Here is a 14,014-nt window from a genome sequence, read left to right as displayed (position 1 = left end):
AGTTCAGAGGCAAACATTGTCCTTATCTGAAACAGCCAGAAGCAAGGGCTTCACCTGCAGAGCTACTGTTCTCTCTCCCCATCTGTGTTTGCAGTTGCAGATGTTTCAGAGTGATTTTATACTGTTATTTCGGCATCTTTGATCCCATTTATCTGAGTTCAGTAACACTTGATGGAATGTCCCTGACCTTGGACAGGTTCATGTGAAACCTGTTTTGCTCTTAATCTGCCTTAAGACTAAGGAAGCATAGGCTAATATATATCTTACCCAGTTGTTTTTCTGTGTGTGAAGAGGAACAAAAGTGGATTCAGATTCAAACGTGAAGACCAAGTTGGTCAAAGTTCAGTGTAACCTCTGAAAAGAGGTGCCAAACTTTGGAAATTCAAATGTGGATGCGTTCCAACTTGAGTTGGAACAGGAGGAGCGGAACAGATTTAACACAATTAATTTGGTTCCATCATCTTTCACCAACTCACTCATGGGCTGTTTTCAGGAGAAAGATGAGTGTGATCATGCATGGCAGGATGTAAACAGCTGGATATTCATGTTTACCCCACAGCCTCAAGGAAAAAGATGCTTTCGTGCCCCATTTCCAGTGTTGGTTCTAAGCTCTCTTTCCTGAGGACAGCTCTTACAGGAACTGGGAGCTGTCCTGATTTGTTCCCTTGAGTCCCTCATACCTTAAAAGAAGCACCAAATTACATTGGATGGTAGTTTAGCAGGTAGTAATGACAAATTGTTTGAACTTCTCACTGGTTCACTTTTCTGTACCACAAAAGATTTCAGGGAACAACTTGAAGTCTCTCAAAGTAACTTCAAGGTGTTTCCTCACTTCGCAGTGAAAGCTTTAAGCCAAGCCTACACACTTCAAACTCAAGGCACGCTGAACCAGAGTCGTCAAGCCCCGGGGCTGCGCTTAAAGTGGTGTCAAGCACCGTCAGTGTGAGGAAACAGAAGTGGTCCTTCTGCAACATGGCAGAGTCAGTGCTGTTTGCCCACTGAAATCCCTCATCCAGAGATCCTGCCAGGCGTAGGTCCCAGCTGGGTTTCCTCAGAGAGCCGAGGTGTAAGGGCAGGAGCGGGGGGCTGGAGAGGCAGACTTGGCAGGGTCTGGCACGAGAGCCGAGGGCGTCTGGAGTAGGGAAAGCGGGGAAGTTGGGCTGCAGGTGACAGGGAGTGATGGGGAGCACCTTGCACCTGTCTCGGGAAAAACACAAGCAGGGAAATGTGGTCACGAGTCGCAGTGTAATGTGTGTGTAAGTCCGTGACAGTCCTCCAACCATTGCCAACCAAGAGTGAGAGGAGAGACGGTGAAATCGAGTCTCTTGACCAGGAGGGAGGCGCGAACGGCTCGGAGAGGGGTGGGGAGAGCTGGGGAGGGCGGGCGAGGTGCAGCCGGCTCTGAGTCAGCCCGGCCGCACGATGTGCGCCGAGGGCAGTGCCCGGCACGGCGCCGCCGGGAGCCCGCGTCCCTTCCCGTCCCTTCCCCGTCGCCCCCGCGTCCCGAGTGCCCGCGCCGGCTGCACCCGCTCCCGCCGCGGCCGCTGGCAGGGCTGCTCCGCCCTCGCCCTCCTTCTCCCCCTTCTCCTCCGCCTCCTCCTCCTCCTCCCACGCGGGGCAAGGGCAGCCCCGAGGGCGCCCGGCGGCCCGGGGGGGCCGCGCCGCCAGCCGGGACCGGCTGCACCATGTGAGGCGGCGGGGCTGCCCCCCGCCCCGAGCCGCCCTCTCCCGCACCATGAGGGACGGGGATGCGGGGCAGCAGCCACGCCGCGCACAGGTAGAGCCCGGGCGGCTCCTCCGCCTCCTGTCCTGCGTGGTCCTTGTGTGCGGGGCGGAGGTCGCGGCTCTCGCCGACTTCTCAGGTACGGGGCGGGCACCGAGTGACGGGCTCCCGGGTGCGGGGGGCTGCGGAGCTGCGAGGGGCCGGGCGGAGGCGGACGCGCCGCGGGCAGGGTCTGGCGGGGGCTGTCAGCCCCCCGCAATGCCCCGCGGGGACCGGCCGCATCCAGGGCCGGGGCCGTGGGCTCCGGCCGGAGCGCCGCGCGGAGCCGCGTATGCCCCGGAGCGCTCCGTGTTCCGTAACCCCTCTGCGGGGCCGTGTCCCGGGCCTGCGCCCCGGGAGCGCGGGCCCGATGTGCCGGGAAGGAGGAGAGGGTTAAGGGCTTCCAGAGGGGCCAGGTGGGAAGGGACACGAGGAGCTGAGCAGTCGCTGCGCGGTGGGAACGCTGGGCGTGGATCGGCCAGGGCCTGACCAAAAGTGCGTGGAAGTCCCTGGAAAGGTTCCCACTTTCTCCTGGAGACTTGGAGTCGGGCCCTGAGGGAGCGAACAAGTGCTGCACTTCTCTCTGCTGGGAGGGAAGCCTCGTAGCATGAGAGGAGTGGATGAGGGGGTCCCTTCCCAGAGAGCAGAGGCGCCAGCTGTTGCCCAGGAATCACAGATCTCTGGGAAGGTGCTGCATCACTGCAAAGTGAATGACTGCAGGAACTGGGAAAATATCCTTGTTTCCATCAAGATGAGGAAGCAATCTCTATTCTTTGTGAAAACTGCACTCTTGTAACTTTTCTAGTGCTCCAGGACATCCCACTGCTGTTAGAAAGTTATTTAGAAGAGTTGTTTCTCTCCTCTCTATGTGTCACAGGGAGCACAGCATATTCCTGGCAGTTGGAAGCTTAAGGAACTGCCTCTAGGGCAGAAAGCAAACCTTAATCATATTGAACAGAGCAGAACTTCCCAAAAGCCAGTCGAGTGCACTGGAACAAAGTTAAGATATAATTAATAGCCAATATGTGTTGTTATGCATTTTGATATTGTTTGTAGTAATACAGTTCAATATGCTGGTCGTGGTTCTGTAGAAACTACTTCCTCAGCAACAGAAAAATACAGTTTGTAATTTTTTCAATTGCATCTGGCTCCACAAGCCTGAAAATTTCTAAGCAAGCAGCCATGAAATATAAAAACCAGAATTACGTTCTTGGATAAGCTATATTTCTCATTTTAAATTCCTTTCACATGTAAAAGGCTTTTAAATGCTTGCTGTCTCATTCTTTGGTGGGGTTTTTTTTGCTTAACTGCTGGTTTGGGATGTTAGTTTTGGAATCACATGGTGGTTCTCCACAATAACATAAAACAAATGTTCAAATGTTCCTTTTTAACTAGCCACTGAGTTAAAAATTATCCCTTTATGTAGGAAAGTTCCTCTCACAAAAGTCTGTAAATTTTTCAAATTATGTTATTTAGATAAGGTTATCCAAGATTAATTTCAGAAGTATAGCTGTCTTCAGTATTCATTGTGCACTGAGCTTTCCAATTAGGTAGAATGACCGGAGAAAACAGCTGTCTCACCCCAGAGATCAGTATTAAACATGACATGCTGTCATTTTAGTAAATAAAATGTAGAAAATGAAAGATTCCAGAATTCCTACCAGACTGGGAAGTTCCCTGGCCTGAACAAATTCTGCTCACATTCTAATTTTAACATGGAGATCTAATCCAGAATGGCAGAAAATACCAAAATGTTACTGTAACCTTAAAAAAAATGCATGCAGAGCATGGGGAGAAGTTTTTAGCTGCTTCAAAAGCAGGTGCTGTGGACCAGGAGTTGGCAGAGGTGAGATGACACCCTGCAGTGCCATCCTCAGGCTGTTTAATACAGCTCCAAAACAGCAGCTTCAAGATGAGTTTGTGGAGTTGCTGATTTCCCTTATTTGCTCCCTCCCTCGGCAGGAGCAGCAACTCGATTTTCCTAAACTCTGCTGAATATACATGGCCACAAACCTGGCCCGTTTGGAGTGCCTTGGAGCTGCCAAGTGCAATGAGGCCTCTCCCCCAACAGCAAAAACTCTTTTCCTCTCTCCTCCTCTCCTCACCATTCTGACAGCTTTCCAGAGTTCCTTCCTGTAGTGTTGCCAGGTTCCAGCACCTGCCTATGTAATCTCTGTTGTTCCCTTAATGCAAATCTTATTTGTGCCAGTAGTTCGCCCTGTCCAGATCCCTTTTGTTCATCACCAGACCTCGCTGTTTGCTTGCAACAACCCAAAGATGCTCCCTCCTGGGATCTGTTTGATGCTCTGGAAGAGGGATCAGGGAGCAGTGTATAGTGAAGGGTTATTATTACTAAGTTTGGCTTGTACTTGGGGTCTATATCCTCTCTACTACCTACAGCTGCAGGTTCTTGCTCTTGCTCTCATCTGTCTACCTTTTAACTATGAGGAAAAAAAATTGTCTATTTTGCTGGCTTTTTTCATTTGTTTTTTGTTTTTTTTTTTAAGAGAGACATTTCTTCACTGTGCAATAACGTTTTGTGGATTGGTATTTTCTAAGGGAGAAAAATGTTCTGAAATAAGACACCAGCAGCAGTTTATAATTCAACTCTGTGAGAACAACTCAATAGTTTCTCTTATTAGAAATAAGAGTTTCTCTTATTTTGACACAATGGTTTCTCTTATGTTGACACAATAAGAATCTGCATAATCTATGTTTCTCTAGCAGCTTGAAGCAGCAAACAAGAAATTTAAAGATTGGACTCGATAATCTTGCAGGTCTTTTCCAAACTTAATGATTCCACGAATCTATATTTATTAGTTCCATTAGTTACTGGAAGTGGAGACGTGCTCTGAGGTCTGCAGTCCTCAGTGTGATTAATTTTTCAAAGTGGAATCCAAGTATTCATGCCCAAATTTAAACTGAAAGCTGAAGGTTTGGAAGAAAGAGAGATTTAATCTACAGTACTTTCCTTAGACCTTCATGAATATGAGAGTGATCCTACAACTACAGAATTTTCTTCCCCTCATGCCTGTTCTTCAAAACACACCTTTTAACTAAAATATTTCTTTATTTTCTAAAATAGTAGTAGCTTTCACATTTTGGATCAGGTCCCATTCCAGGGGGCTGCTGTGAATTTTGCTCATTCTCCAGTCACTGAACACCCTGGGCTCTCAGGACACCATCAGAAGAGCCATTTTTCAGGACATCAGGGCTTCATGGTAGCCATTTCCTCACAACTCCTCTATGTTCAAGGACTGGTTCCCAAAATAGGCCAAACAAGGAGCTGACAAACCCAGCAGACTTCTTTCCAGTAATTCACACTGTAGGTGTCCTGGTGCTATAGAAAGTCCAGCTTCTGAGAGAGAGCTGGCTTGGCTGGGGATGGTGGCATTCTGTGGGTACCTTCCCAAGGGCAGGGATCACTGCTCCTCATCTCCTCTCATCCCCTTGCTCTCCATGCTGGCAGTGGGGAAAGTCCTCAGCTTTCCATCCTGTCCCCACTCCTTCTCCCACCTTTTCCCTGACTGCTGACAAAGTGACCTGACCCCTTATCCATCTGGGAACTAACTCCTCTCTGGTAACACTGAGGAACATCCATTCACCCCTTTTTTATGCTCCTTCCTTCTTTTTCTGTTCTCCTTACTGCTCTGAGATCAGACTTGACCTCGCCTCCTTGGCTCGCTCACTCACCAGTCAGTCTCCCTTTCTTTACCTGAGTCCCAGCCAGGTTTTCTGGGCAGCTTTCAAGAAATGTGGCTGTAACTGAAGATCAAAAATGAAGTAATTGTGATTGCATAACTGGGGTGAGGAATGACTTTCTGGACATTAACAGAAAGCAGCCACTGCTTAGGGGTAGAACCTTTTAATCTCTGTCCACTGGTGTCAAGTTTTCTGTCTTTTCTTGCAAAACAGTTCGGACAGAACTGAGCTTCACTTTAACTCCATAGACTTGGTCTCCTGACCCAACCACAGAAACAAGTGGATCTAATGAAAAAGCAAACCAGTTCACCCAAGAAATATAATCTGCTCCTGTGACCTTTCTGCATTAAAAGTTTCCATTAAGTTCTGTGGCATTCACCCATCCCAGATTCCCCCAGGTAAAAGGAAAGCAAACAAATGCTTTGAGCAAATGCTTTGTTTGTAGTAATGTGGCAGGATCAATCACTACCAACCACAATGATGCAGAGGTTTTTCTGTTGGCTTTGTGCTGGTCAGATAAAATCCTGTACAAATTTTCTTGAGTCAGTTATGTTGACTCACTGTGGCAATTGTAGCATGTCCTTCAACCAGGATGTTTAAAGAAGTGCTAGAAGGAGCAATGCAATGATGCATCTTCTCAATACTGCCTTGTAAAAGTCAAGTGTTCATTGCTTTATTTAAAGAAAAGCATTTCATTTTAGAAATGTGTTTCATTTCAGTAATGTGTGAGTTAAACCTCAAAGTCTGGTTTAAAGTTTCTCTGAGTGAAGTGGGCTTTGGTCTGGGATTTGTTCTGTGGAATAAAGAGGTGTGTGTCAGAACAGAGATTTTAGTTTAGATCATGGTGCTGAGACCCAAGTTTTTGTTTCAGGCTTTTTCCTGCAGTTCTTTTTGCTTTTCTGAGGAAGTATAACTTATGAAACCCCATTTAAGATGTGCTAATATTTTTTGTTAAATCCACCGATGAGATTTAGTTATCCTCATTAGAGAAAGTAAAAGCTTTGGTCCTGTCAAGTTCTTACACATTTTAGGAGGCTTTTACAGTAAGGTAAGTCTTCATCCCCAAGAAGGGCCACTGCCCCCAAAGCTCTTCCAAAATGAATTGAGGGATACTGTGATGCCTTGCCCCTACAGATGTTGGGGAATTCAGACACGAGACACAAAACTTGAGCTCCTGAGCTCCACTGCTCAGAGACCAACACGTTTGAGTCTATGAGATTCTCACAATTTTGGGGCAGGAAGTTTGGGGCAGAACTCTCTCTGTTCTCCCTGGGCAGATTGCTGGCACCTGACACACCATATGCTATTTTTATTCAAAATAAATAGCAGGGATTAGCTCCCCTGTGCCTTCCTGTTCCATCTGCTGCTGCTATCCTTCCCAGTAAGGCAGAGCTTCCAGTCTCACCTTTATTAGAGAAAAGGACTACAGACTTGTTCCAGATAAATACTCAGCTTTTGTTGGAAGTGTCCCCAGACAGATAAGGCACTGTCTGAGCAGTCAACACTTAGCAGAATTCTGTCATCTGCCAGCCATAATCTACAATTAAAATAGAAATATTTTGATATATTACCCAACACAGAGAAAATAGTGTTTTAAGGGAGCTGAAGAGCAGAAGGAGGCGTGGTTACGCCTTATTTGTTCAGCATTGGTGAGTCATTTAATCTGAATTTCTAGGCATTTTAAGAGTTTTGCTTCAAAGCTCTATTGTGTGGCTTCTGGCAACAAATTAAATACCAGTGAGGTTTGGCTCTTAATTTTAGAATTAATTTTAAAACATCACTCACTATATAAAACCTCATTAAAAGCATATGGTCACTGGAGGATTCCCAGGGATTTCACTTTGGATGGGCTTTGGATGAGGGTCCCAAACCCGCAAATATCTGTTCATTTTTCTTCATTGGAAGAAATCTTGGATGGGAAGGCAATTACTCTTTCAGAATAGTTTTGCAGATTTTTAATTTTTCATTTCTTTGGGCTAGAACTGAGTAGAGGACGAAGAAATGTTGGTGTAAAGAAAGTCATCAAGCACTGAGAGTGAAGTGCAGAGTATATTTTTGCTTTTCTAGCTTGGACTTACTGTACTATAAACCATCATAGCACTGCAAATCTGTGAGCTGCCAGATTTCTGATTTTTTCTGATCTTTCTAGATTTTCTGATTTTTTTCTGAATGTCACATATAAGTGGGGATACAAAGAAATGCAGAGCTTGAGTCAAAGTTCTGTTTGCAAAACAAAACCTGTGTTTTGTTTTCTGAGGTGGCAATGAACAGCCCCCTGGCTCTCTTGGGGACCATGAAGGTTCATGATCATAAATCTGAGTTTGCAGACAAATGTTTTCCTGAAGCCTCTGAGGTTCTCCTACTTGCAGTCTTTGGGAATATTCAAAGTTTTTTGTCTTTGGGCATAAAGAGTCTCTCATTCTGTCTCCAGAAACAGTTGCTGCCCACAGAGTCTTTCTCTTGTTACTTCTTGTTAATGACACTAGAAGAGGCTACTGTGTCTCCAGTTAAAAGGAGGATTTTTGGCAAGGTCAGAAAAGCGCTTTTAAGTCTCCCCTAACCCATGCCTCTTGTCAGCTTCTTTAGATGGGATGGAGAAAATCTTCCTTTTCTACTGAGTAGTTCTACATTAGGTCCCAGGACAAGTGTTTGCCCTTCTGGCTTCATGGAATAGCTGAGAGAAATATAACTGACTACAAGGTGAAGTTTACTACAGACCCAAGATTTTGGGGATCAAGAACAGTTTACCTCTTCCTGACACAAGAAGGAAATAAAAACAGAAAGCAAGTGAGAAAACAAAAGTGCATAGGGATCTCTCCAATTTCCTCAGAAAGTCATTGGGATACAATAAACTCATAGGCATGATTCCTAGGAGACAACACAAGGGAATGGGAAAGTGTAGATATGAAGGACAGAGAACACCTGTGGAGGATGTGAGAAACAGAACAGGCATGTGGTGTGTAAGTGCAGGATTCATGGGCTTTTCCACTCTGCAAAAATGTAACTCAACTGCAAGTCTGAGCTGAGTGGCATGGAGAGAGAGAGGTTGTGTGGTTCCTGGAGAAACTGGGACCAAAAAGTTACAGGTCTGTTCTTTATTCATCATGGCTTGCCTTTGTTTTTCTAGCAAGAGCTCACAGCTTGGATTCTTGTGTGTGCTGCTGCTCTCTGAATAAACCCTGTTTAAACTGGAGTGCGAATGAGGTTTTGTGCTGAATTATCCAATGGCTACCTGGCCTTTTCTCTGGCTTAAGTAGAATCAAGCTCTTGCTCAATTTGACCCTCAGATTTAATACACAGAGGGAATTAGATTCAGTCAGATGGTTATGATTCATGTTATGATCCATGAGGGGGAAAAAAATGAAGATAACCTTCTTAGGAAAGCATACATGTGGATAGAACAGTTCATGGAAAATGTGACTGCTATCTTGACCACTGCTTTGATTGCCATACTACCCCAAAAGCATCCTCACCACTAACTTAAGCGTTTTCTTCTTGCAGACTTAATCCTTCGTCTGTCAGTAAGGCCAGTGGAAACAAATTGCTCCATTGGCATCAGGCTGAAGGCTCTCCAGGATAACCATCCTGTCTCTCCAGCTGCCAGCTCACTTGCAGCATTAGTCATTGAGACTGAATTGAAAGTGGCAGCTCAGGCTTCAATTTCCATGAAACTTTGTAGGAACTTTATTTCTTTGAGCCCTGTACCCCTCAGGGTTAAAACTGGACATTAAACTTAAAAGGTGTTGAGTTAAGGAATGGCAGATGGACAGAGGTCAGGATCTCATAAGCTTCATCTCCTTTAGAAATGGGCATCTGAAAAGTCTCAAGGACTGATTCTAAGAAAAGTAACAACTTTGAGTGCTCTGAAACCAAAGTATGCATATGGAAATTGAATGGGGTTTTGTGGTCCCTATCTTATTAGTGAAACTAGATTATGCCTAGTTTTTCCAAGTAAACATCTGTCCTTACTTAAAAAAATTTAGATAATACAAAAAATAGAGTGATTATATGAAAAACATTTTCCTTGCACAGAAAACCAACTTTTCATGCTATCTCTGCAGTACAAGTGCAAGTTTGAAGTTGGTAGGATGGTAGTCACTAGTAAAGAAAGCAAGGGTTGAGAGGAACAGTGGAAAAAGACACACTGAAAAAAATAAGGCATGGAGGGAAATTAAATCAGTTTGGTGACATGCAAGAAGGCATATATTAAGGAATTACAGATTTTTATGTGCATGTGGTGGTGAGTAAAGCTAATTGTGCTAATTTCTGAACAGCAAGAAGAATAAACAATGTTTCTGTCTAAGTGATTACTGATCTACGTGTCTTACTGATTAAAGATGGTGATGTGAAGTGTGGCTAGAGTGAGTCAAACAGAATGTTGACAAGGCTCTTAGATAAAAAAGAATAAAATGATGAAGCAAGAAACATAGTGTCATGAATTTTAGAAACATTGCAGACAGTTTGCAGACAGGTGACAGGGAATGCCAAGAGATCCTTGTCCCTGTGGACAGAGAACCCTGGCACAGCATGATCTGTGGCACAGCTGCCTCGAGAGCAGCAGGGCGTCTGGCAGATGGGATTGGGGCTGAAACTCAGGAGTTAATTTCTCCTCAGTGCTTCCTTCACAAACCAACAGAGAAAATACTGCTGGAGAAGTACTGCAGCTGGGTCCCAAACACCAATCAATATCAGAGTTGTGCTTCTAATGGTGTTTGTACTAGAGTTTATTAACTATTCTGCTATCAGTGTGTGAAATAGCTTCCTTCAAATTCACCAAGCTTGCTTGTGTATTTTTAATGAGTGTTGGCACAATTCTTCACAGAACTGTGGGAGCTGATGGAGATTTACCGGATGGATTAGCCTTCTGGGACTCCCACAACAATACGTGTGCTATTTCTATCTATTTTGATCTAAAATAGATGGGTATGTCTTTAAAATAAGCTAGCACATTTCTGTGCTAATTAAACTAAATTGAATGATACACAGGAACTGATGTTACTAAAACTGTGTATGAAGGCCCAGTTCTGAGAACCTTCACAGCTTGTGGACTACTCAGCCTCTAAAAATACTGCATTGCAAAGCTGCTCTCTTACCCAAAAGACATTACCTGAGCCAATGCTGAGGTTGCTTTTAGTGTGTGCTGGGCATTGGGCTGACAGCCTGAAATGCTCTTCTCCTTGATCCTTGCATCCGGGGAGCTCAAACATACACAGGACTTTCTAAGTTCCCAGATTTTCAGTGTTTTTAAGCGGGAAAAAAAAAATCAAATTTGGATTTCCATACCTTCAGGTCCACTGCTACCCTTATCATTACTATTCAAAGTGATTGTGCCAGGAGCAAGTGGTTAAGTATGAGAAGCTATAACCCCCTAAGAATTCTTTTTCATACAAAGAAGTATATATTTATTCTCCTATGCCAGTTTGGTTTTTTTTGTCAGTCATTTTTAAAATAATTTATCAGTTCTTTTCAGTAAAAAGTGATCAGTAAGGCTTTGTTCAGCTGCTCAGCCTCAGTGTTTTGTGGGTTCTCTGGTGCTATGTTTTTTTAGTTGAAGTTCTTTGTCAACACAGTGGATGCTGTGACTAATTTGGCTAATTCTGGAAGAAAGGATTATGCTTGGATTCTGTACTGGTGTTTTGAATCTCAGTAAAAGATTATAATGAATGAGTAGTCTGGGTTATAACAGACAGTTGGATGGGATGATACCTTCTGGCCTCCAAATAATGGGATCTTTTTGTGCCTGTGTGCTTTAGGCTTAACTTCTGAGCCAGTCTCTAACATCTCATACATGATTCCAGATGCAGACCACTCCATACATTGCTTATGAATGTGTGTCCTGGATAAATGGGAAAGTGCCTAGTGGGGCTTTCACACAGAGGTGTAGAGATGTTATTGGGACATTGCAGTATTGCCAAGGTTTTCTAATTTAGACAATTCTCATGGTAGTTAACTTTTTTTGTATAGTTTCATATTTTAAAGAGTGACGTTTATTGTTTCTGAATAAAGAGGAACTTTATAGTCCTCCTCATTGCAGAATGACAATTGCAAAAGTAACTGGTGCAGCTGAACACCATCTCCCCCTCCATTACCTAACCCAGAAAACAAAGAAAAAAACCCCCAGTATTAGGTTTAAAACATTAAATAATCTAAGGTTTTTATAGGGTCTGGTTACGATTCTCTTTGCTCAGGGTAAGAAACCCCAAAACTCACAAATCTTCTGACTGCCCAGCCCAAACGAACAGAGCCATGACCTCACTCTATCCATGCTGCTTGTGCTCCAGCCCTCCCTCTGCCCTGCTCTTCAGGGAAAGGGAATCTCCTTGACCATCTAGGAGCTAGTGAAGACTTCTCTGACATGCAGGGGACCAGGACTTGGAGGTCTGCTGTAGTCCAGGAACAGCCTCCAGCTCCCATATTTAGATAGTAAAAGAAGGTTTTCCCCAAATTCACAGCTAACTGATACTGATAAAGTAAACACAAATGGAGAGGACAGGAAGCTGCCCCAGGAAGAGTTCAACCCTCACAATGCCCTCACTCCTGATCACTACGGCTGTTTTTACTAATAGAGATCACACCTGATTTTCCCCCAGTTTTACATTGTTGTTTGGCTGAATTTGCTCCCTCCTGGAAAATCAGTTCCTGAGCAGAAGTCAGTAACAATATAGGGATGTGCATGGTCTCAAGAAGGTGAAGCTTCTACCAGAGCAACTACAAGCCACACTACAAGGAGGACAAGCAGGAGCTGCTGAGGAAACTGATGAGTGCAGGGAGGTAGTGCCCCCCAATGAGGAGAGGGCCAGCTGAGGACAGGAAAGAACCTGGAGTTTTTCAGGGAAGGATAAGAAGAAATCGTGACTTTTGGAGTGGGAGTCCTCCCTCAGCATGGGCTGTGAGCTGCAAAGGACTGACTGTTCCATGCATGTCTGTGTCTGCAGTAATGAAAAATGCAGGTTTATGTGTCTGCCTTGTGAGATGAGCAATTTAGATACTATGACCACTCCTGTTATCAGAGAACATTAGGTTTCAGCAATTTCCATTACTATTTTTATCCCTTATTGTGTGCAAATACACAAGCATTTTAGTAACAGCAGAGTCATGTTTAGGCTGCTTGGGAGGCTGGAGAGCAAGATATCTTATTTTCACCAGTCCATCTAATGTCATTTTAACAAGTTAACCATATTGCTCCTACAGAATCAGAGCAAGTTTTTTATAAAAACATTTTCTTAAAGGATTGAATAGTTGCAATTGTTGGAGAAAGGTGCTTAGATGCTGGATTAGGAATTTACAGGATCAAAGTAGCAGTTAAGATGCCAGGGAACTCATCCAAATCACAGCATAGCTGATATTCTTTAGGGAATACTGGACTGTTTTGTATACAGCACTCTTGGCCCCAAGTAACTTAAAACCTGAAGAATTGAAATGATTAAAAATATTCCGTCATATCTGTGAGGGTGAGTGCCCGCAGCTCACATAGGGCTGAATACCCTGACCCCATGGCCCTTTATGCCCCAACGGTGATGCCAAAGGCGTTCAGCAAATGCCACAGGAGGCCCCTCTGCAGCACTGGCCATAGTGAAGTCACTTGGGTGCAGTTGGGCATTCGGCCCATTTTCCTGGCAGCATTTGGCATCTCTCAGGAGCAGGCTGACAGAGGAGGGGCTCTGGCAAGGAACTTCAGTTATTTGTGATCTCAATTACACAGAAAATGTAGGGGATGGGTTTGGTTGTGGGCTTGATTATTCTTTTTAACCCATGAGAAGCGGTGGGGATTGCTGCCGGACTGGTCTCTTTGAGATCCAGAGTGCAAATGCAGGGCATGAAATTGTGCTGTCCCAGTTCCAGTGCCAGTGCTCAGACCGAGGTCAGTGAGGTGGGGAACTCAACTACAGCTCTGCTGCGCTGGAAGGTGCATCTGCCTGCTCCTGTCCTCCCCTGGGCTCTGGACAGGGAACAGTAAAGATAAAAATGCAACAGGCTTCTCCTTCCTCCAGACTTAGTAACTGACAGGGAAGCTGATTTTCATTACCCAGATGCACAGCTGGAGCTGGAAAAGATGCCAGAGAACTGACATGTTTGACCCATCCCTGGAAGTGTTCAAGGCCAGACTGGATGGAGCTCTGAGCAATCTGTTCTAGTGGAAGGTAGCAGGGGGGTTGGAATTAGGAGATCTTTAAGGAACTTTCCAACCCAAGCCATTCTATGATTACATCATTTTCCTATCTTTTGCTTGAAGTACTAAAATTTTTATTTACAACTTTTTTTTTAAAATAACTTGTCTTTGAGGAAAGTTTATGAAGAGCAGAAGTGTGAAAATTAAATGGCACATTTTACTTTAAGGGCAAATTAGAGTGAACTTTTTTTCAGTATTTTCTTTGAGAAAACTGATTTTTGTTTTAATGATATAAAAAAGCCCCTGATTCGCCCACAACAAGAAAATGTTCCCACAAGAAAATGTGAGGGGTTTTTTTTTCTTCCATTATACTTAACGAGTGTGTGGAACACAACTGCCCACCAACCCTAAAGTGCAGCACATCCTTTCAACAAGACGTA

At 44.5% G+C, this 14,014-nt stretch overlaps 1 protein-coding gene across 2 annotated transcripts in view; it reads left to right on the top strand.

The window, feature by feature from the left end:
• The first annotated feature begins 1,537 nt into the window (after nucleotides 1-1,537).
• EVA1C (eva-1 homolog C) overlaps nucleotides 1,538-14,014 on the top strand; it is a 32,456-nt gene continuing 19,979 nt past the window's right edge. The window contains exon 1 of one of the 2 annotated variants that reach the window (XM_039697014.1): nucleotides 1,538-1,862. In XM_039697014.1, the coding sequence (XP_039552948.1) occupies nucleotides 1,736-1,862 (127 nt within the window). In that variant the 5' untranslated portion in view covers nucleotides 1,538-1,735. The remainder of the gene's footprint in view (nucleotides 1,863-14,014) is intronic. The other variant, XM_039697013.1, reaches the window with a different exon arrangement.

Source organism: Passer montanus, unplaced genomic scaffold (genome assembly GCF_014805655.1).
Source record: "Passer montanus isolate IOZ18808 unplaced genomic scaffold, ASM1480565v1 scaffold116, whole genome shotgun sequence".
Taxonomy (NCBI): domain Eukaryota; kingdom Metazoa; phylum Chordata; class Aves; order Passeriformes; family Passeridae; genus Passer; species Passer montanus.
This window is presented reverse-complemented; position numbering and strand designations above follow the sequence as displayed.